The following is a 24,038-nucleotide window of genomic DNA, read 5'->3' on the forward strand; positions in this document are numbered from 1 at the left end:
ATGCTACACAAATGTTCTTCCTGAGACCTAGAGTTTTAGTCACAGTTTATAGGGCTGTGTATAATCCAGTCCTACCTATCTCCAGCTTTATCTTAATAACTTTAGGGTACTATTGATCCTATCTGTTGAGTTGACTTGAATTATGCTTTACTTTCTCTGTACTCCAGCCATGCTGGCTTTTGGATCCTTCATACCCTGTGGCATTTTCTCAATTAGTGATCAAGGGGGGAGGGCCCCTTGTGGGTGGTAGCATCCCTGGGATGGTAGCCTTGGGTTACATAAGAGAACAAGCTAAGCAAGCCAGGGGAAGCAAGCAAAAAGTGACATCCCTCCATGGCCTCTGCATCAGCCCCTGCTTCCTGACCTGCTTGAGTTCCAGTCCTGACTTCCTTTGGTGATGAACAGCAACATGGAAGTGTAAACTGAATAAACCCTTTCCTCCCCAACTTGCTTTTTGGTCATGATGTTTGTTCAGGAGAAACCCTGACTAAGACAAATATGTTTTTCTGATTCTGAACTCTGTCTTTGTTTTTCTGGGTAAACCTACCTCACACTCAGTATGTGTTCACATACAACTCTGATGTTAGCTTAAGACCTGTAGATTAAAAATGATAGGGGGACAGTAATTGTTCTCTTGGAATTTAATGTGTAAATGTCAATATTGGAAAAGTAAGCATAACTCTTGTTTTAAAAAGAAAAAGTTTATGTTGTCATGGAAAATATACTAATACAAATTTGTCTGCTTATGAGAAAAAGATCCGGGCTGGAGAGATAGCTCAGCCATTAAAGGCTAGGCTCACAACCAAAAATATAAGAGAAAAAGATCCTACCTTAAAAATTAATCTTTTTGCATTTATTTGTGTGTGTGTGCACACACACGCGCACACGTGTGCGCACTTGTGCACATGTGCACACATGCGTGTGCATGTAAGCACACATGTATGTGGTGTCCTTAGAAGCCAGATCCCCTGATGCTGAAGTTATGTGAAAATGTAAGCTACTATGGATGGTAGGAATCCAACTCCGATCCTCTGAGAGCAACAAGTGCTCTTCCCTGCTGAGCCATTGCTCCAATCTCCTGAAGAAGTGATTTTTAAAAAATTTAGTTACATTTATATTTATTTTGTGTGAAGATACGTAGATGATAGATTAGATAGATAGATAGATAGATAGATAGATAGATAGATACATAGATACATAGATACATAGATACATAGATACATAGATACATAGATAGATACATAGGTAGGTAGGTAGATAGGTAGATAGGTAGATAGGTAGATAGATAGTTGATAGATAAGACCCAGGTGCCATGACGGACGTGTAGAGGTCAAAATTCTGCTTCATGTGTAAAACAAATTTAACCACTACCTCCCTTTTTTTTTTTTTTTTTTTTTTTTCTTTCTTTTTTGATTTTTCGAGACAGGGTTTCTCTGTGTAGCCCTGGCTGTCCTGGAACTCACTCTGTAGACCAGGCTGGCCTTGAACTCAGAAATCTGCCTGCCTCTGCCTCCCAAGTGCTGGGATTAAAGGCGTGCGCCACCACTGCCCAGCCACTACCTCCCTTCTTACACATACACACAGACACACATATCCCTCTAGAGAACTCTGCCTTAAAAACAAAAAAACAAAACAAACACCTGGAGATGAGCTTGTGGTCAGCCTGGTCTACAGAGTTAAGTTCCAGGACAGCCTGAGCTGTTACACAGAGAAACCCAATCTCAAACAAACAGGTGGTATGTTATTTGAGAATAAAGAATAAAAACAAAAGAAAATGGTGATGAGTGCGTATAGGAAGTCTGAAAGTCTTATGCAGAAAAGGGAATTAGCTGATAATACAAACATAGATTTTAGGCAGTATTGATGACTCATCAGGAAATACTGAACAGAATGCACATTTATTTTTTCCTGTCTGGGAAATAGCTGTATTAAAGCCTAAACGTCTTGACCTTCTGTGACTTGTGGATTCCCTACAAGAATGCTGGTTGGTTACCTATGCCCTTATTCATTCCCACACTGAACCCTGTTATGTTTCATTCATGTCAATTATATCAAGTGTCTATTTTTGTGAGACTAAATATTTTATACACATAACATCATTTAATCTCATTGCCCTAAGAAGTAGACACTATTTTCATTTTTGAAAAAATAAGCCAAGTGGTAAAAATCAAGATTTCAATTTAGGCAGTCTGATCCCAGAAGCAATCTTACCAATTAATATTGTTATCCATTGATACATTTTCCAATAAATATTTTACAGGCATCTATTCATATTACTTAGGACTATTACATATTACCAAGGACTGGGGGTAGAGTAAGAGGCAATAAGAGCAATTAAGAGTCTCTGCCACTATGGAGCTTATATTTTTAAGGTAAACAGATAAGCAAACAAGTGTATGAGATAACAAAGTATGGAGAAAAGTTTGGAATAAAGAAGGTCGGGACATGGGAGAATGCTGACTTCTGGGATGTTAAAGGATTCACTATAAGGGGATTGTCTGAGCAGAAACTTGAAATAAAATTTTGAGAATAATGTGGAGAAAAGTATACAATCCTTACACCAGTGAGATCAACCAACAAGGTTATACCTCCTAATCCTTTCCAAACAGCTCCAGCAAGGGACCAGACATTCAGATATACGAACCTATGGGGACATTCTCATTCCAACCAACATAACCACTGAAGAAAAAGACTAGATGTAGAAGTTTTACTTTTGCCTAGGTCAGGCCAAGTGAATGAGTGACACAGGCAACTGCCAGGTTGTGCCCTTAATAAAGAGGTGTAATTTTTTCTCTTCTTCATCTCATAGTTGTAATGGGCCTAGGCAGATGTGGTGATGACCTCTCTTGGACTCTGAAAGCAAAGACTATTTCCTTAGCCTTAGGGAAGGCAGAACACTCTGGTCATGGTCCTGGGAATACCTAAGCTTGAATGTGAGTGAAGTGAGTTCAAACACTAAACTTCTAGTTGGGCACATAAGCATAATTCTTTCCTTTAGGAGGCTGAGGCAAGGGAATCATGACTTCAAGGCCAGCTTTTTCAAGCTGGAGACTAAACCCGGGGCTTTGAGCATATGAGGAAAGTGCTCTACCACTGAGCTATGCCTCTCACCCGCGATATCTGGCATCTCAGACTTAAAACTTAGAATATCCGAAATCAGACGCCCCACTGCTCCCTCCCCAAGCCTACTCTTTTTTACCGTTTGGCATATCAAAATTTTCACTGGTTAGAGTAAAATCTACAACAGAGGTAGGATTTCTATTTTATTAATAATTAAACCACTCCCAGAGTCTCAGCCCAAATTAGACGTGTAGCTTGTTGAGAGAGATACAAGATTTTTGTCTTACTCAGGTTCCTTGTTGGGAATTGAGGTGGGACAGTTGGATATACTGTCAAGGGAGGGGAGGGAAGAACCACTGAGGGTGAGCGGGTGAGTACTTGCTTCCTACGACCACGCCCCTGATGCTGTTAGGGCCCCCAAATCAATTTTGTCATTCATTCTCCCGCTCAGAGAGATTCTCCTTTGGGCCTTTGGGGTGTCATGTTAAAATCAATCTGCTAGTGTGGCCTGGGGCCCGCCCCGCCCCCGGCCCCTCCCACATGCCTGTTGAACTCTCCTGGCTCCCGTTTGAGGCTCGAGCCTCCAGGATTCTGTAACGGTTTTACAGCTGGGAGCAGGTGGTGCAGCTGAGTCCTCAGCTCTGGCTCAGGATCTGCCAGCCTTGCCCTCAGTGACAGGTCTTCCAGTGCCTAAGGAGGCCCCTCCCACTCGTGCGCTGGGAGCTGTCTTCTGCCACTTCTTTCCTCTAGGTGTCCTAAACTGCATCCCTACCCAGCAGCCGGCTGGATCTTCTCAGTCTATGGTGAAGGCTTCAGATGACAGGAGCTTTGCTGCCTTTGAGTGACGACTCCTTTGTGTCTCCTTTTCAAGGCGGTTGCCAGCCTCCACTCTGAAGATTTCCTGATGTGAACACAGTTTTCCCAAAGATTTTGCAAGCGTGTGTCGGTCTTCCTGTTAAGTGCCTGGGACCGAGTCTAAGTTCATCCGCTACAGGGAGTGCTCCACAATGAAACCTCATCCACAGACCAGTCCCCCTTTCCTTCCTGTGCCTTTTACATCCCGCTGTCCAGGTGAGACAAGGCCTTGGAGGGTGGGAAGGAGCTCCTGGGCAGGGAGGGCTCCCTCATGGACCTGTGCTAGTCTTTGACAGTGAGGGGCTCAGTAAAGGCCCTCTGCTGGTCTTCCTGTGCCCTGCAGCTCTATATCCATCTTACTATCCTAACCCTACTGGCACAGCCCAGAGCCTGAACCTGCCCTCCGCCACCCCCCACCCCACCCTCCGACCCTGCTGGGTCACACAGGTCAGACCCAGAAGCCAAAAGCCTGGAATTGGCATTTGGACCCCGAGCTGTGGGCAAGATCAGTTCGACAGCAGTTGAATATCTGCCTCCGTTTTATTCTGAAAGAGAAGGAAAACCCGTGGTTTGATACCCTTCAGTCTGGGCTCGCCGGATGTAGCTGCAGTGGACAAGGACACTCCTGGGACTGTCAGAAGAAACAAGAAGATCTTAAGGCAGTGGTTGAGTCAGAGCAGCGGACAATGCTGAAGCTGCTGCTGTCTGAGCTTCAGACTCTGTTCTCAGCTGTGATGCAGGATGGCAGTTGTGAAGCTTGGCGCTATCTGCATGCAGTACTGGGCCTGTTGCCGCCATACCGTGAGATGCTAGCTGGTCAACTCGAGTTGCTACCCTTCCTGGAGCAGCTGTACTGCTGGGCACCCAAGGTCCAAGCCCGGCTCCAGCTGGACCTACTAGATGCCATAGACAAAGCCTTTCCCCGAGACAGTTCTTTGTTACACAGGTCCTCCCATGTTGACTGCGGTCCCTGGATGAAGAGGTTTCATCGAGGGCCCCCATGTTCAGCATGCCCTTTTGTGACAGCCCGATGGGACCAGCAACAAAAAAAGGAATTGGCCACGTGGCTACGACCATTGACACTGCCTGAGCTACAGCACTGTCTGGGAATTGTTGGTGCTGAGGTGGCCCTAGAAGAGACTCCGTGGCTGGACAGCCTTAGTCTCTTGCCCCTGGCACTGGCTACAGACATCCCTGTACAGTATGAAAGCAGTGATATTGAACCTGCAGAAGGAGAACCTGCTGGGAGAAAGTGAGTGGCATGGTTTGGGGCTTTGAGTAGAAGAAATATAATCAATTAACTTAGGTGACTTCAGGGCCACTGGCTTCTTGAGCTAGCTCCTTATGGCTCTTCAGGATTAGTCCACTTCTAAAGTGAGCTGGACTAGGCTGCACCTTTCTTTTCACTTGCAAAAACAAAGCTAATGTCTCAATGCTAATCTATAGGGAAATACTGAAATCAATAGCAGCCATTAGGAAGCCAAGACTTGACCTTGCAGTTTCCAGTCTTCTCAGATGGTGTCAGAAGCTTCTTTGGAGTTTATATTCTTGGTCATGTATATTTGCTGAAACATACTTTGGGGTATTGTGCTGGTACTAGGTACTATATATGGGGTCTTTAATTACTCTAGGAAGTGCTTGTCTGAGTGGTCTTCCTCCACAGGTCTATGTGAAGTATTCCAGGTCTAAGGCAAAGCACTGACTCTATGAGTTGATGTCCTGATCTGACAGTATGGGTGACTCCTTGAGTAATGATCTATTCTCTATTCTTCTTCTTCTTCTTCTTCTTCTTCTTCTTCTTCTTCTTCTTCTTCTTCTTCTTCTTCTTCTTCTTCTTCTTCTTTTTTCTTTTGGTTTTTCGAGACAGGGTTTCTCTGTATAGCCTTGGCTGTCCTGGAACTCACTCTGTAGACCAGGCTGGCCTCGAACTCAGAAATCCACCTGCCTCTGCCTCCCAAGTGCTGGGATTAAAGGCGTGCGCCACCACTGCCCAGCCGTAATGATCTATTCTTTCCAGTCCCCCAATGTGGCTTCCAAAAGCCTAGGATTTCAGAATGCCCAAAAGATCCCTTCTAGGGGTTCTTTAACATTAGTATAGGAATGTCTTCCTAGCTCGGGTCTGTTTTTTTCTTTTCTGTAGCTTGTCTATAATACATTCGATGTCTAGAGAGAAAAAACTAGTTTTGCCTGTAATCAGGCATGACTTGCTCAATTTTGCTCTTAAATTTATGGTGGGCTCAATTTGTGACTTTTTCATGAACTCTCAGATCCCTAATGGTGGACAGGTGGGCAGGTTCCTGGAACTATGAAAGAAGGGGTCAAATGTCAACAATTTGCCTTCAGTCTTCTCAGCCAAGCTTCCTCCCCACCCCCAGTGAAGGTCCAAGTCTAACTTTTCTCTCTTGGGAGACCTTAACCGAAATGGCTATGGGCTGATATACCAGGAAGGAATCAAGTTCTCATGCTCATATGAACCTGGCAGTCGTTCTCTGAGGCCTAGGAACACAGTTTACTCTTCTCTAGGACTGTCTTCCTAGGCCCTGGTTCATTTAATGACTTAATTGCTACTTGAATGTATCCAGATGCTGGGAATGTAGGAAATGAGTCAAATAGACTTAGTTCTTTCCTTTGAAGTCTTACAGTTTTGGTAAGGGAGACATTAGGACAAGTAAGGTATAATTAACAAATTGTAGTAAGTATAAAACAAGACTGTTGGCTATTGCCTGTGTACTCTTGATGGGATGGGATTGGGAAGGAGGGAGGGAGGGAGGGAAGGAGAGAGAGAGAGAGAGAGAGAGAGAGAGAGAGAGAGAGAGAGAGAGAGAGAACACAAGCAGCAGGAGTAGAGAATTTGGATAGAGATTAGATTAGTAAAGTGGGCTAGGAAGTGAAAATGTGTCAGGGGGCAGCAGTTGGTAGTACTACATGCTGACGTTTAAGTTTGAAGTAATTCTGGCATCTAGATGAGACTCTTGTTGAAGTAGAGGGCTATTTTCAGCCCTTAAGACAGCACCTGAGATGTAGGTACTCTGCATTAAAGTATCTTTTATTTTCCTGTTGTAATTGTTGTCTCCAAGGCTTACTGTCTCTGTCTGCTAACCTAGGCCTCGCCCTGGAAACTTCTAGCCTCCATACAATCTTATCTAGACCTAGAATGTTTTCAGCCTCTGAGACTTGGTGCTGAATAAGCTCACCCTTTCTTGTTCTTTCTGAGCTCTGACTGGCTGGTTCAACTCAGCTGTACTGGCTCCAACTCCTCTCTAAGCTGACTGATTTAATCTTGCCTCTATGGGCTTCTCCTGAATTGCTCTGCTTGGCCTCAAACTAGCTTTGGCAATCTGTTCTAATCTTCCAGCTCCTTATTCTCTGGCTCATTCTGTCTTTACTTGTGTCTAGCTTATTATTTCTCTGCAACCTGTCTCTCTTCCACTGTCCTAGTAAAATGCCTCCTTCCTCTTTCTCTGCACTGCTCTCTTAAATAGCTTCCCTCCCCTCTCTCTTCTTCTGAGAGTTGGGCATATCCTATCCTGTCAAATGTTTCTCTGATTTGTCACTTTGCTGCTCAATTAGACATCACTTTCAAAATGGGTGCTTCCTTTTACAAACTAACTTTACCTTCATTGTTTGGGATTAAAGATGTGTACTAGGGGGCATGTCTCTATTCCAGCCAGAGGGATTAAAATGTGTGTGCTAAGGGTTAAGCCATACCACAACTAGAAACAAGTTTTTTCAGTAAATAGCACAATCTTGGGGTTCACAGTGTGATCAAATATCCTTCAACACATCTGTATTTGTAGACCAAAGGAATCCCCAGGTTATGGTAAGAGGAAATTATATAGAGAGCAATAAGAAATGTAGCATGTACATGAGAAAGTAGCCTTACAGAAAATAAAGGGCATGCTCTCCTCCAGCCTGGGAAGACAGTTTGAGAGAAGGCAACTGAAACCAAGGGAGTTAGTTCAGAGCTGAGAAGCTCAATTTGTTCAGGCAAAGAAAGAAGGATGTGATGAGACCAGGGCCAGGTAGGGCAGAGCATCAAGTTAGGTATAGCAGCTTGAGGAGCTGAGAACAATAGTTGTTTCTACTATGATATCAAAGTAGAATGCTCCCAGAATTGAGACTGGACACTAGGGATTGTTCAGGAACCAATAGTTCTAGTTTTGTGATTATGTGACCTCGCTACTAAGAAAATACACTTTTCTTTTTTGTCATGCTAGGATCAATCCTGAGTCCTCATGCATGCTAAGCAACGACTATACTACTGAGCCAAATTTTTAGTACTATTTGTACTTTTTATTTTGAGATAGGGTTTTACTAAGTTGGTTATGCTGGCCTTGAACTTGATATTCTCTTATGACCACAGATATAGCAGTTAATAGAACTTGGTCGGATATCAAAACCTATAAACTGGCACAATATTACTTTATACAATGTTATATAACATTGCCTGCAGTAATCACAACCAGTCTAGTAGAATTATGTATCAGAAAAAAGAGTTTTTCATACCCAGGCTCTAGTTGACAATAGCTGACCAACATGCTTTGAGTATAGATTAGACTATCTAGGCTCTGATAGTGCTGTGTCCTGTCAGACTCTTGATCTAGCCTCTACTTTCCATGGTTAGTGATGGCGAGGCTTTCCTCTAGGCACTGATCTCTTTGCTCTGCCTTTTCTCCCTGATTTGTCTTGTCATGCAGACCTCAGCTTGCCTCTGAAGCTCCTGAGGAGAAGGCCCTCAAGAGGAAAAGCTCTAGGACTCCCATCTTGAGAAGTCAGGTGAAATCCCTTCTGAAGAGAGACTGGTCCCAGAAGAAGATCCGCTTCCTCTATCTCAATGTGGCTTCTGATCGGCACTTTAAGTAAGGGCCTGGATCCAGGACATTTCCACAACCCCTCCAATGCCTGGCCATGCTACCTTCTTGTTTCTTCTCACCATGCTTATCCCCCTCTTCTGCTTGCTGTCCGTGCACCTCTCCTGCCTCATACTTCCCAGCTGTCTTCCCTTCTCAGTCTCTTCCTCTTTAACTCTCCAGATCTTCTTTGCCCCGCTTTGCTTTTACAAGCTCTTGCCTAAATTGTGCCTTTCTTATCTTTGCTCTTTATTCTTTTGTAGACAGAGGAAAGCATTTATTTATAGCCTCAGAAGCACATTTAATGCTGACCTTATCCAACTTCAATGCAAGAACCACATGTTGAAATCTCAATGTTAGGGAAACTTGGTCTTCCGAAAGCATCCTGATTTTAAACTAAACTAAAATGTTCTTTCCCTGGACTTCCACCTCTTCATCTTTCTTCTTCTTCTTCTTCTTCTTCTTCTTCTTCTTCTTCTTCTTCTTCTTCTTCTTCTTCTTCTTCTTCTTCTTCTTCTTCTTCTTCTTCTTCTTCTTCTTCTTCTTCTTCTTCTTCTTCTATTAAAACAAGCCTCCAGATTCCACATCTGTTGTATTCATTCACTGTCTCCCATTAGATCCAAGTCTTTTTTTTCTTGGATGGGATTCAGGGACTCACAAATGCTCTACCACTGAGCAACACCCACCCCCAAGTTTCTCTTTCCATCCTTCCTTCACGGCCATCCCTTGCAGGCTGTGATAGCTATGATTAAAACATTCTCACCTCCACCCCACACATAGTTCAACATCTCCAAAATGTCCGTGTGTCTTAAAAATCGAAGATGTATCACAAGTGGAAGGATTTTTAATTTTATCTTTTCTTTTCTTTTCTTTTTTCCTAATGGAAGCTTTTATTTAGCCACACTGACAGCTCTGAGCCAAAGCTCCGGAGCCACCTCCTGGCCCACTGGTACTCAGGAAAGACACACAGTCTAAAGTTGTCCCCAGGGGATGAAGAATGGCCCATGGGCTGAGTAATTTTATCTTTTCATAAAATAATATTGCAGCTTATATGTGATGATGTCTTAATTTTTGTGAGATGTTCTGTATCTGAAGATAAGACCTTGGAGCAGGCTAACAGGCCAGATGCCACCTTTCTCTTTTTGTCTATATCTTTTGCTTAAATTGATATCTGTTCAATCATTCTAGTTTGAATACTATTCTGCTGTCTTCCCCCTTTTCTACTTTCTTCTGCCTCCCTTTCTATCTCCTTTTTCTCTTCCCATGCCCTCCTCTCACTTCCTCAGGATATGTGCACAAGTTTTTTGGTTCTCACTGATCAGACTTGGTTTTTGTTGTTATCTTGTAATTAAAAACAGCCCTTACAAGCTGGTGGTGGTGCCACCAGACAAAGTGAACCCTGAACACTACATCTTCTCTCCCTTTGGGATCCTGCATATACATCCTGTGGAGGGCAGCGAGGCAATGACACTGGGCACGTGGCACCGAGACTCTGTTCTCTGGCACGAGCTCCAGCGCATCCCTTTCTTTAAGAATTGCCTCTTACGAAAGGCGTTGACCTGGTAGGTGATGGCAGGGTGGTTTGGGTGGAGCGATGGATGAGGGAAATATGAAAACACTCACCTCTAACTTGTAGTTGGAAGAAAAATGTGAGATTGTGTGGGCTGCATCGGATCCAGACTTTCCTGAAGACCCATCTGCTCTTGGCTATTCCTCATTTTGGAACTGGGATGCTCCATATTAGCAGGTGAGGTATTACAAACACAACTGCCGTGGACTTTTAAATGTCAAATACGGGTATGACGGTGCATGCTTCTAGTCCCACATCTCAGAATGCTGAGGCAGTAAGATGAAGAGTCTGAGTTCGGCCTATGCTGCATAACAACAGATCCTATCATGTTTTTGGTTGTTCGGTTTTTGGTTTTGGTGTACATATGTGTATGTTGCAGTGCTAGGGATTGAATCTAGTGCCTTCAACATACCAGGCAAGTGCTCTACCACTGAGCTACATCTCCTGTCTTCAAAACGTTGCATCAATAACCACAAAAAAATTTATGTGAACAAAAATTACCATGTCCATTCATAAAATTTTAAGATCTGAAAAACTCCTTAATTTTGTCATCCACAAATGATCACTAAGAGCATCATATTTTATTTTTCTAATTAGTCCTATTGCATATATAAAATATGATCATATGCTACATGTTATATAACCAGTATTCTGAGTATATCTCCATGTAATTACATGTTCTTTTATATCAACTTGTCCTAAATACAACACAATTAATTACCAAGTCTGTGGGTCAAACTTAGGTATTTAAATCTAAAAATCCTTTTTTTTTTTTTTTTTTTTTTTTTTTTTTTTGAGCTGAGGGCCCTGTGCTCTATCATGGAGCTAAATCCCCAACCCCTGAAAATTCTTCAATCTTTCCTCATTTCTCTCTCAAACATACTCACACTTTTTTGAAAGTTGCTTTTTTAAAATCACTTCCTTGCCTTTCCTTCATGATGCTTCAGGTATATTCTGTGATAGGAGTTGTAAGCTCAAACTGGAGCTACTACAAGAATATAGTGATCAGATGGGAGACATTAGGGCTTGTGGCACTGCAGCCTGAAGATTGCATCTGTAAAAGACAGTCACTTCTCAGTTCCAACTAACTGACATTATAGAATAGAGGTCAAATATCATCAGCATACTTTATTATTTGGGATTTCCTGGAAATCTACATTTTGTGGTAAAATTATACTTCCAAAAATTAAATATAGTATTTTAGGTGTGTGTGTGTGTGTGTGTGTGTGTGTGTGTGTAGGTCAGAGAATAACTTGGGGGAGTCAGTTCTTTCCTTCCATTGTGTGGGATCTGGGGACTGGAGTTAGGTGTTCAGGCTTAGTAGCAAGTGCTTTTACCTACCAAACAGCTTGCCAGCTCTAAAAAAATTTTTAACTTTTTAAAATTTGAATACTATTTGCAGTCATATTTTAATAAAAAAAAAAGTGAGGTTCAACTTTTAGCAATATACACTTTTCAGTCTGATTTTGGTACATTGGTCACCAGTTTGTAGCCTCTTTAGGCTGTTACCATTCTCCAGACTTGCCTAGTTATCAAAATGCTTTTTGTTTTGCTTTTGTTTTCTGTTTTGTTTTTGTTTTGGTTGTCTTGCTTTGTTTTTGAGACGGGGTCTCATATACCCCAGGCTGGCCTGTAGTTTGCTCCCCAAGTGTCATGGTTTGTATATGCTTGGCCCAGGAAATGGCACTATTAAAAGGTGTGGCCCTGTTGGAGTAGGTGTGTTACTGTGGGCTTTAAGACCCTCATCCTAGCTGCCTGGAAGTGAGTATTCTGCTAGCAGCCTTCAGATGAAGATGGAGAACTCTCAGCTCCTCCTGTACCATGCCTGCCTGGATGCTGCCATGCTCCTACCTTGATGATAATGCAGCTGAGCCTCTGAACCTGTAAGCCAGCCCCAATTAAATGTTGTCCTTGAATTGGTCATGGTGTCCGTTCACAGCAGTAAAACCCTAAATAAGACACCAGGCAAAAGCTAGCTTTGAACTTCTTGCCTCACACTCTTTCATATCTAGGATTGTCGGCGTGTGCCCCCATGTATGCTGACGGTGTGAATCTTGGATGGATTGATATATCTGAATCTAGATCCTGAAAACTAGAAAGATAATTTACTCTTTGAGCCTCAAGTTAATGTTCTGCAAACTTCTGTAAGGATTTCAGCAACACAGTGCTAATAATGAGAACTAAATGAGATTAGAGAAATAATATGTCATATTGAGTGCCTTTTAGGGGGTCCAGAATAGATACTATATATTTATCCTCATCTTAAATATCACATCCTGTTTATTTATTGGGGGTTGTTCATATTTTTCAAGGAATCTCCAGAGCTTGGAAATAGGGAGTGTAGAGAACAGGAGCAGCTTCCTTGGGGACAGTCTTCTCTAGAGAAGCTGTGGTTTAATCACCTCTGATCCTAAAACATGCCTGTCGACCTTGACTGTTTAGGACTTTTGATTTTCCTTATTCCCAGGAAGAAGTCTCTTGTCTTTCACATCTTAGGACTTATTTGAACCTTTCCTAAAAGAAAAGTCACTAGGTATAAGCATATGTGCATTCTCCGAGCCTTTTCCAAATAATACCCCATCTGGCAACTTTCTGGTCTTAAGAAGCCGCCATTATAGTCTTTGTTCAGTGTGCATTGAACTGGGTTGGGAAGAGTTGAAAGGTGTTGAAGGAGGGATGGCTGGGACACCTGCTCTCACTGGCTTATTTCTTGATTCTAGGCTTCTTCAGGAGCTTCGTTCTGTGTCCTGGCTACCCAAGGAGCCAAATAGGTGCTATGAGCTGGTGGACCTGCAGAAGGCAATAGCCAAAGAGAACCACAAGGCTCTGCGGGTGCTCTGTCACTTTCTGAATCTCTGTACCTCCATTCTTCAACTGGTAAGAGGCGCCATGTTATTGCGAGCCCTTTCTCCAACAACAGGCTCTCCAGAATTTCATCCTTCTCTCGGTTAAGTTAATTCCTGCTGTTGGATTAGACAAAAATTTCTGCTTAGCAACAATAATTTTTATTCTGTGATAGATGGATCAATAACAAGTGAGCAAAAGTTGAGACTCTAACTTTTCCTAAAAGTTGTTCCTGGCCTAAGACCGGGAAGGAGAAAGTGCGTTAAAAGTGTCTGTTTTGTCTGGTGTTTGTGCTAACATGAAAAAATTAGAGCATTAAGGAAATTAAAAATGGAAATCCTAACTTTCCATGCTTCTAGGATTATCTTTGAGCCTATGGCAAGCCGTAATGGCTAGTAGATGCATACAATGACAGAATCTTCCCTAATTATGTCTACTTTGTATGTAAGGTCCACATCCTTGTCAATAGTCTGGGGAGTCTTGTCTGGTTCTGGCCTCTTGTCTGTGGTCTATTATTATGGTTTTTTGTTTTGTTTTGATTTTGGTATTTAAACCAGGTACCATTATGGCAGTATTAAGAGAATGGAACCTTTGGAAGGTAATAGGCCCATGAAAATTCTGCCTCTGCCTCCCTCCCCTTCTTCGCCCTTCTACTTTCCCCGTTAATAGTTTTCCTCTCATCTGGAGGATGTGAGAAGAAGCCTGTTTCTGGGCTCCACAACTGTGAGAAAATACATTTCTGTTCTCTATAAATTACCTAATTCCAAGTAATCCATTAAAGCAGAACAAATGGACTAAGACCACACACTGTGATTACCTTTCCAAGTGCCTTTAATCAAAGGGACCCAAGGTGGTTTCCAGATAGTATCAGGGTTACGCTATGGGATATATACTTTTAGTTTGCCAAAGAAGTGTTTGGTGTACATAAAAAAAAACTCTACACATCTGGAGTCAGTGCCGTGTTCACTGGTGTGTGTTGTAATGTTTTTCCTCCTCTCACAATGTTGTTATACATTGTAAATGTAAATTCTATATCAATTGTAAGACAACAGAAATTTGCAGTTTACTTTTTAAGTGTTTTAATTGTGTCTTTTGGTAAACAAAAGTTTTTTTTTAAAGTTTAGACTTTCTTTTTTCTCATTTATTTATTTATTTATTCACTTTACGTCTCAATATCAGACTCCCTCCTCCTAGTCCCCTGCCCACACGGATCCTCTACCTATTCCCCCTCCACAAACAAAAATTTTATTTTTTAATTTTATATTTATCTTTTAGTTTATTTATTACTTATATTTATATATATTTATTTTTATGTGTATAAGTGTTTTCCTTACATATGTGTCTGGGCATGATATTTGTGCCTGGAGCCAAGAGAGGCCAAAAGTGGACATAGGATTCCCTGGAACTGGAGTTACAATTGACTGTGAGCTATCATGTAGGTACTGAGAATTGAATCTGGGTCCTCTGGAAGAGCAGCCATATCTTGTCTGCTGAGCCTTCTCTCCAGCCCCAGATTTTACTTTCTCAATGTTTTTTTTTTCAGTGCTATCAAGTCTTTTGGGCCCTAGTTTAAAATATCTCCGCTTACTTTAAGTCTTAGAGATATTCTCATGTTTTCTTATAATAATTTTATTACTTCATCTTTAGGTTTAGATTTATAATCTGTTTGAAGTTTTTGTATATGAGATGAGGTAGGAGTCAACATTATTTTTATTTTCCATTAAGACTCTTCTTTCTCCATTTAATACTATTGACCTTTCTTTTGGTGTCTTTGTATAGGTGTGTGCATTTGCATGTTTGCGTGCATGTATGTGTATAGGCCAGAGGTTGATGTTAGGTATGATCCTCAATCACACTTCACCTTACCTGGTTTTGAGACATAGTCTCTCACTGAAGAGACTATCAGTTGCCTAGATTTGATGACCGGTGAGTTCCTGGAATCCACCTAACTCCAACTCCAGCTCTGGAGTCAGATTCCTGGATGCCAGAATGTGAACTCAAGTCCTCATGTCTGTGAGGCAGGTGTTTTACATCTAGCTCCCCAGTATTTCTCATACTGTTTTAATTTGTAAGTGTCTGACTCTAAAATCTGTAGCACGCATTAACCTACCCATGTATTTTTTAGGATCACACTGACTTCAATATTACAGCTTTCTGATGAGGCTTTATATCTGGTACTGCAACTCCTACACTTTTTCTGCTCTTCAAGATAGCCCTGGCTGGTTTGCTTCTTTGAATATCCATATTAAGTTTGAAATTAGATGGCTATATTTTCTACAAAACAACCTGCTTACTTATTGCACTTTCTCTTTCCTTCTCTCTCTCTCTCTCTCTCTCTCTTTCTTTCTTTCTTCTTTCTTTCTTTCTTCTTTCTTTCTTTCTTCTTTCTTTCTTTCTTTCTTTCTTTCTTTCTTTCTTTCTTTCTTTCTTTCTTTCTCTCTCTTTTAAATTTTGAGACAGGGTCTCTCTATGTAGCCCTGACTGTCCTTGAACTCAATATGTGGACTAGAATGCCCCTAACCCCCAAAATCCTCCTGCCTCTGCCTCCTGAGTCCTGGCATTAAAAGTGTACATCACACTGGGCAGTGGTGGCGCATGCCTTTGATCTCAGCACTTGGGAGGCAGAGGCAGGCGGATTTCTGAGTTCGAGGCCAGCCTGGTCTACCAAGTGAGTTCCAGGACAGCCAGGGCTACACAGAGAAACCCTGTCTCGAAAAACCAAAAAAAAAAAAAAAAAAAAAAGTGTACATCACCACACCTAGCTTTTATACTTTTATTCATGCTATCTCAACAGCTATACTATTTCCCAAAGTTGCTAACCTGTTTCCGTGATCATGGATCTTTTCTTGTTTTGCATTTGTTACTTTCTCTTACCCAAGATTCTGTGGATTAGATTCTTGAACATTTTTTATTAGGCCATTGTTTTCTAGTTTTTGCTCCACTACCATTCACTGTGAATAAAAGATATCAGCTTGAAGTGAAAAGAAATCTTTTATAATATGAGGCAGATTTTTATTATTTTATGCTAGAAAAATATTTCTTTTTTTTTTCCTTCATGGTCCTGAACATTGAACCCAGAGACTTATATGTGCTAAGGCAAGTGTTCTAAAGAAACTATGAAAATTATAAATTACAAAATATCAGTGCATGTTTCCACATTGAATTTTAAACTTTAGTACCAAAAACAACATTTAAAAAACTAAAAGACAAGCACTAAATGCATAGGGTCACTTTGCTGCTGCATGGAACAGAATGAAACCTTTCCCTGCTGTGGTCACCTTCTGGAGGCAGGGAAGGGAGATGTGAACTCAGGCATCCTGACAGCTGGGCACCAAACTATTTAAACCAAGATGTTAATTGGTGCTGAATAAATGCATTCATTTAATGGGCATTCCACTACCCATTAAAATGCAGCATCATGAAGAGTTAAAATAGTTTTGAGACATTAAAGAAAAAGGTTTTTTGTGGCTCTCTCTTACTCATTTGCTAAGAAGTTTGTTTTTGTTTTTTGTTTTTTGTTTTTTTTTTTAATTAGGAATGGATGTTGAATTACATTTAACAGGTTTAAAAGAATTATAACTTCCAAGTTATTGTGACTAGTATTAATATTTTAAAACTGTATACGGATTATATTTTTCAGTATTAATTGTTATTGTCATTTGTATGGTTTTATACTGATTAACAATCAGGGGTCTTTTAATGGAAGGCATATTCTTCCTCCAAACATTTACAATGGAACTACTGTATACCAAATATTATGTCAAACAAACAAACAAACAAACAAACCCTGAAGGTCTGATGGAGACTCCTTTCTCAAGGCTCTTGCAGTAGAATATGTAGGTTTTACAGTGTTTTAGATGATATAATGATGATGAACTATACCCGCTGTTCTCAACCTGTGGGGAGTGACCCCCATAGGGGCTGCATATCAAATATCCTGAATACTAGACATTTACATTATGATTTATAACAGTGGAAAAATTACAATTGTGGAGTCACAAGACCACCACAACATGGGGAACTGCATCAAAGAGTCACAGCAATAGGAAGGTTGAGAACCACAGTGCCAGACTATAAAGGGCTACAAAGTGAGAAATACTAGGCCTTGAGGGTATCAATAAAGCAAAGAAGATGACACTTCCCCACTTTTGAGGATGTGTTTGCTTAGGGCTCAGAACACTGAGACCTGAGTTCTTACAGAACAGAAATACAATGCACAGATACCAGTCAGCTCTAATCACGGGCTCAATAGAGCATGGCAAGGAACAAGAGAATCAAGGACCATCAGTTCTGTGTGGCCAAACATAGCTTTCCTGTATCTCTCTTAGGTTCCCCCACTGGACAAATGTAGAGACTTGAAAACTCTCAGCCTTTGTCAGTTTAAAATCTTCCTAGACTGAGAAGAACCCATAAAGAGACTCTTCACACAAATTTCCCTTCAATTGAAAGTCTATGTCAGTTCCCATAGGGCTTGTAATAGAATATAAGGTAACACTATATTTCTCAGCAGGCTCTATTAACCCAGACCAAATGGTTAGAGTCCAAATCCTGCAGTTGTTGTTGGTTTTGGTCATGCAATGTTTATCAACTCTTTGCCTTGTGACACTCTCCATGTCCTATACTCAACTGTTTCTAATTGAGTTCCATCCTGGGGTTTGTTTGTTTGTCTTGAGGCATACTCTCATAACTCAGGCTGACCCTTAGCTCCTGATTTTCTTGCTTACGTCTTACAAATGTTGGGATTACAGGTATGTACCACCAAGTTCAGCTGCCTTATCCTGTGGTCCTTCCATAGGCAGGCCTGTCACATTAGCACACGTGTCCTCTAAATATGAATCCTCTTATGTGGCTTCTCAAGTCATTTAAAAATATATGGAGTCAATCTCTACTAAAAAGGAGCCTTGCACATGCATATCTAGGTTCTGAGTTCTAGACACCAAGGCCTTATTGTTTTCAGGGACCAGTGAGTAGCTGCTTCACTTCCCATACTTTGTCTTCTTTGTCTTCCTTTCTACTCTGAAAGATTCATGAAGACACATATCAAATGCAACAGGGCCTTCAGGAGCGAGTACAAAACTGGAACAGGATCAGGAAAAGCCGAGGCTCCATATACCTTCAGAGGACGCTGTGCAGACATCTGGAGAAGAAGCTGAAGCAGGCAGAAACATGGCTGTTGAAGTTGGGAAAGTTTGCCCGCCTGATTGACTACATGATTTGTCAGAACCTTGTTTCCATCTTAGAAGATGAAATATCTTCCTTTATAGTCAATACTCTGCAAGTGAGGTGGTGGGTGGGGTGGGAAGGTGATCAGAGACCAGACCGTATGGGGTGGGGATGTGAACTTTCATCTGATCCTACAACCACTCCTGATTCTTCTTTTACAGGCCCCAAGGGAAAACCCCTTTCTCTTATCACAGCTGGTCTTTGATGACAATGGCCAGTTGTCTCCTATGCCCCATGTTGAATCTATAATCCAGTGTCTTGTTAAGAGCCTGCAGTCTGTCAAGACTTCTGCCCTAAAGGTTTTGGACTTGGGCAGAGGGTGGGCTCTTGGAATTCCTAGTCTTATCCTCTATGGAATCTGAAGTTCTCAGCCTGATTAGAATCTTATTGTTTTTTCTCTTTCTATTCCTTCTCTGTCTCCTGACTTGAAGGCAATACGCTCTATAGACCTGAGGACCTCCAGGGAGCCCCTGTATTCTGAAGGTATTAAAAGGGACTGAGATGGGATAGGAAGTCTGAATGGAGGGGAGGGGCACATGTAGACAGCAAATGGCATAGGAAGTAGACAAGACACTCAAGCCAATACAGGTCAGACCTGGGATGTAATAGGGTAGCTCTAAGCTGGGTACTGTACATGCCTGTTGGGAAATAGAGTCTAGAGGGAGTTGTGCTCACTAATCCATGTGCTTATGTACATGTGCTTGCTAGCTCATGTGTGTGATGGGTGTGTGTGTGTATACATTGTCTGTTCCCCAATTCACCTCAAATTCCAGGTTTTTTCCATTATCACTTGTACTTTATCTTCTGTTGAATTTGATTGCTATCCTGACGTGTGCTTGTCTGATGAGTTCTGCTTGCTCAACTTCTGCTTTAGTTCCTGTGTGACTGTGTTATTTCTGATAAGGAAGTTCATCAGGGATTTGAGATATTAATCCTCTACTTTTAGAAAATTTTTAATTAAAAATGATATTTGCGCATTGGTGTTCTGCGAGGGTGCTACATTTCTTGAAGCTGGAGTTTACAGACAGTTGTGAGCTTTCATGTGGGTGCAGGGAATCGACCCTGGCCTGCTGGAAGAGCAGCCATTGAACCATCTCTCCAGCCCAAAATCTCAACTTTATCAACCATCAGAAAGAAAATATATCTTGACATCACTTTTTTTTTTTGGTGTTTCAAGATAGGGTCTCTCTGTGCAACAACCTTGGTCCTCCTAGAACTCAATTTATAGACCAAGTTAGCCTGAAACTCACAGAGATCCACCTGTCTCTGCCTTCTGAGTGCATTAAAAGCATGTGCCAGAATGCCTGGCAATGTCACCTTTCCTTAGAGTAATAATGCTGTCATAAAAAATCATTAAAAGAATTAGATACCTTTTTATTTTCTAGCCAACTGGCATGTCTTCATGAAGAAGAATGAAAGATGAAGTTAGTTTTAGGGAATCATTCACAAGAAGGAAAAGGTTCTGAAAAAGGAGTTCGTATTTTGTGTATATAGATCACACTTGTTGGGAGCATATTTTCAAAAAGTAAATTTAGATTATTATCTTCAAAAATAAATTTAGATTAAGTGGCAAAAAGTATTGGTGTTTACATACTCATAAATCCTGGTATCTTGAGGCTATGATTGGCTTGGCCCACTCACTGGTACTTTGGGACTCATGCCTTTTCTATAGTTGTTAAGAATATTAACTATTTGAGTTCTTAATTGCTTTGACATTTTCAAAATGTGAGTATTTGCAGAGATTTCAAGATGGTTTTTATTGCCATCATCGTAGAATCCCTTCTGGCATTAACATTGTTATTGTTTCTATGTGGAACAGGCTTTAAAGTATTATTAAACAAGAAAAGGCTGGAAGGTTATTGCAGTCGTGTTTCCTAGCCTTGTTGTCTGGCCCAGGAGTTCCCAGGTTCTTGCCATGCTATTGAAAGAATTGAAAGATCACACACAAATAGCAAAGCATCAAGAGCTTTATTGAAAGAGACAGTACAAGACACACTGTAAGGGGGCAGCAGGCCACTCGAGCTAGAGTACCACATGCTTGCGGCTTCCTTTTGTAGAGTTTACTAAGAGGAAGAAGAGTTAGCTGCTAAGTGGCATAGTGTGGTTGATTTCTTTGTTTTAGTCAACAGGCTTGGGTTACACAAGCCTAACTTTGCTGTGCCTGTCCTTTCCCATGCTGAGTCTGGTTTTGATCATAAGCATGCCCAATTATGTGTAGGCATAAATGGTAAATAGAGGATTTACCCTAAAAGTTAGCTCCAAACATATTACTGTGCCTGAATCCAAAACTGGTTCACATGGATTGGAGCCCTGCCTCTGGTTCCTAGAAATATTCTGCAACATGTTTGAATGGAAACTACAAAAGAGGAGTTACCAAGAGGCTGCTAAGGGAAATAACTTATAACTATAACGTTGTTTGAAGTGGAGTCTACCCTTTAACTACATTTTAGTGCAGGTGGGGATCCCAGGTTGTTAGCAATGGAGTGTTTATGTGGTGTAAGCCAAGTGGAGTCCATGTTTCTAAGCTATCCTCTGCAATGGCAATGAAAGATAATAGTGACATGGCTTGGGTGAGTTTGGTCAAATGGTAGATGGTGGATGTGGGGAGAATTAGTTGGATTATGGGTATTGTTTGAATGTAGACTTCATGTGTCAGTGTGGTGGTTTGAAGGAGAATGGCTCCTGTAGGTTTGTATGCTTGAATATTTGCTCCTCTGTTGGTAGAACTATTGGGGGAGGAATGGGAGGTGTGGTGTAGCTTTTGTTTCTCTTTTCTGCTACTTTGTGTAGGTTCTTCTACTGTCTCCTAACAATATCTTCTCTGGCTCATCTTCTCTTGGCTCAACTGTCACCAACTGTCATCTTCTCTAACCCTGATCTCTGACCCTACTCTCTATCTCCTGGAACCTCCCCTCTTCTGCAAGCTGGACCCTATTATTTTCTGACCCTAATCCTATTCCTCTGTCTCAGCTTCTGCAGGCTTTTTTTAGATCCCACAATTCTAAAAGGCAACCAACACTGAAGGGCACCAGGTCCTTTAAAGGGCTAGGCACATAAAATAAATCATACTACAGTGTAGCCTTGTTGAAGGCATGTCAGGCAGACAGACTTTGAGGCTTCAGAAGTCTCCCACCCTTCCTAGTGTACTCTGCCTCCTGCTTATAGTTTTGAGATGTGAGCTCTCAACTGTTCCTGCTGACATACCTTTTTACCAAAAATACTGACACTGGCAATTAACCAGTTCCTAAAACGTTACTGGGAGAAGCCAGGCCCAAGGATAATTTCTTGGCATATTCAATCAACATGCGTCTGTTTCTCTTACTCTGCTCTGTAGAGGCTAGAATACCCCTAAAGCGCACGTCCCAGTTTCCTTGCAGCCAGACAGCCTATGTGATATAGCTTCTGACAATTAGATTCACTTGAGTTTTCAATTCAGAATTAAGTTGGAGAAAAGAAGTGGAGGTTCCAGGGTCAGAGAGCAGTGTTGGAGAAGACAGTTGGTAGCCAGGAGAAGCTGAGGCAGAGGAGATAGTGTTAGGAGATGTGCCAGTTAGCCAGACTCTAGATACTCAGCCTATAGTATTTTTGCTTTTCTCATCTCTTAATCACTTTGAAACCACTTAATAAGTTGTAATAATTTCTCTTTCTGCTTACACTAGACAAATTCTATTATCAGCATGTGACTTCTGGCTAATCCCCTCCTGTGGATTTGCTGTACTGTGTTAATTAATGTTGATGATGTATGTCTAGACTCATTCAGAAGCAGGGAATAGGAGCATAGTGTGTGGTGAGTGTGTGCATTCATGTTAGAGAGAAGGTTTGTGTAAGGCTTTACAGAGTTCTCACAGACTATTATGTGTTCCACTAGACAACAAAGACCAAGATTCAAATGCAGAATTCCTGATGCCCAAGTTTCATGGAAAGGCCAGCGATGCTGTTCGCCTCTTCTGTGGCCCGAACGTAGGATATGTGTGGCCTTGGAAGTCTCATGCAATTACTGATGTTCTGGAAGTCCGTGGGCACCGGCTACGGGGTCAGTTTCTGCACCCCAACTATGATCATGTGCAGGAGGACTTGGACAAGAATGCTAGAATCCAACAGGCACTGGCTGTACAGCAGGCACTCCTGGAGGTGAGAGCAGAGGTTTGAGGAATGGGCTGCTGGCTGCCAGCTCCCACTATAGCTGCTGACTTCTGCTTTATACATCGTATTTGCCCATAGGACATGAGGCAGGAGGTGCAGGAATTCTGCAGTAAACACCAGTGGGTAGAAGGCATCTATGAGTTCCTGAAAGCCTGGACCTCTCAGAAGCTAGAGGACCTGAGAGGCTCTCCCATCAATGACTATGTAAAACTGGTAAGGCAGCTGAAAAAGTGGCAGGAACGTGTCTCCAATATGCCTGTCGAGTTGCTGACAAAAGGCAAGTTGTTGCTCCTGAGTGGCCATGAAATTCAAGAAGAGTTGGGTAAGTGCTTCTTGTCTTCCCTATGTCTTCCTTCCTTACCTCCATACACAGGGGTTACCGCGGGGCTAGAATATCCTCCAGAAACCTTGGCTTCAGGTCCCTCTTTGTACTTTGGAGCCTTCCAAAGCTCTACCTGCAAGCTCCACCCCCCCTTTTTTTTTGCCATTAAAAGTATGGTTCTTTTTGGCTTTCCTGGGTTCCAGTCTGGAATTCCCTGTATTCATTAGGAATCATGTTCCAGTTAATGAAAATATTTCTATTCTTGTAAAGAAAGGTCAAACCAAATATGACTAAGAAGCTTAGCCTGAGCTTGGATTTCTTCATAGAGAGGCTTGGGAATCTAGGATGCCCCTTTCTTGAGAGTAATGATGCTAAAATTTCTCCCACCATCTGCATGCATGAGGAGTTCTCTGTTCCTACCTCACCTTGCAGTCCTACCTCTGTAGACAGTGGCAAAGAGCACACGCTTCCCAGTTAAATGAAGACTCTTCTCATTGACAGCAGCCACTCTGGTCCAGCTCAGTCTATTTTGAATATTTGGTCAGTTCAGAATTTTTAACACCACTGAATTTTATTCTCAAGTATTCTCCACTCCCTTTTTGCTTCCACGGGAACCCTGGCACCAGGGCAGCCCCTGGGTTGTACAATATCTACAGAGCATAGCACTCCTTTGCCTGGCCCAGCCCTCTTGACACTGATGAGTCTGGTGCCACTGTGTTGCAGGCTGGTGTAGCTGGGATGTATTCTTTGTGCATTTTTCCTTTCTCATTTAAATATATGTGTGTGTGTGTGTGTGCGCGAGTGCGCGTACACACGCACGTGACATGTGTGTGTAGTGCACCGTGTGCAGGGTGTGTACAGTGTGCAAGTGCAAGCAGAGGCTAGAAGAGGGTATTGGATTCAGTGGAGCTGGTGTCATGTCCAACATGGGTGCTGAGAAACAAACTTCGATACTCTACAGGGACAGCAAGTTCTTTCAACCTTTGAGCCGTTTCTTCAGCACTGAGCTTTTCCGAATCAGCACAACCATGGCTCCTATTGCCGTGGCAGCTCTTGGGGAGTTTAATGAAGTCTTTTTCTTACACCTTGGGTTAGCCACTTGTCTTAGCTGACCACTTCTATGTTACCTTAGGATCCCTTATTTCCAACACAGAAACTGCATCGAGGCTCA

General features: G+C 41.9%; 1 protein-coding gene across 2 annotated transcripts in view; it reads left to right on the forward strand.

Moving 5' to 3' along the window:
- Nucleotides 1–3,931: 3,931 nt before the first annotated feature.
- The window catches only part of Dnhd1 (dynein heavy chain domain 1), a 69,044-nt gene continuing 48,937 nt past the window's right edge, over nucleotides 3,932–24,038 (forward strand). For both annotated transcript variants that reach the window (XM_076939884.1, XM_034490500.2), the window contains exons 1-11: nucleotides 3,932–4,131; nucleotides 4,363–5,167; nucleotides 8,613–8,774; nucleotides 10,124–10,327; nucleotides 10,402–10,512; nucleotides 13,056–13,212; nucleotides 18,203–18,457; nucleotides 18,564–18,701; nucleotides 18,834–18,885; nucleotides 22,271–22,533; nucleotides 22,624–22,867. In XM_076939884.1, the coding sequence (XP_076795999.1) occupies nucleotides 4,068–4,131; nucleotides 4,363–5,167; nucleotides 8,613–8,774; nucleotides 10,124–10,327; nucleotides 10,402–10,512; nucleotides 13,056–13,212; nucleotides 18,203–18,457; nucleotides 18,564–18,701; nucleotides 18,834–18,885; nucleotides 22,271–22,533; nucleotides 22,624–22,867 (2,455 nt within the window). In that variant the 5' untranslated portion in view covers nucleotides 3,932–4,067. The remainder of the gene's footprint in view (nucleotides 4,132–4,362; nucleotides 5,168–8,612; nucleotides 8,775–10,123; nucleotides 10,328–10,401; nucleotides 10,513–13,055; nucleotides 13,213–18,202; nucleotides 18,458–18,563; nucleotides 18,702–18,833; nucleotides 18,886–22,270; nucleotides 22,534–22,623; nucleotides 22,868–24,038) is intronic.

This window comes from Arvicanthis niloticus, chromosome 1 (assembly GCF_011762505.2).
Source record: "Arvicanthis niloticus isolate mArvNil1 chromosome 1, mArvNil1.pat.X, whole genome shotgun sequence".
Classification (NCBI taxonomy): Eukaryota; Metazoa; Chordata; class Mammalia; order Rodentia; family Muridae; genus Arvicanthis; species Arvicanthis niloticus.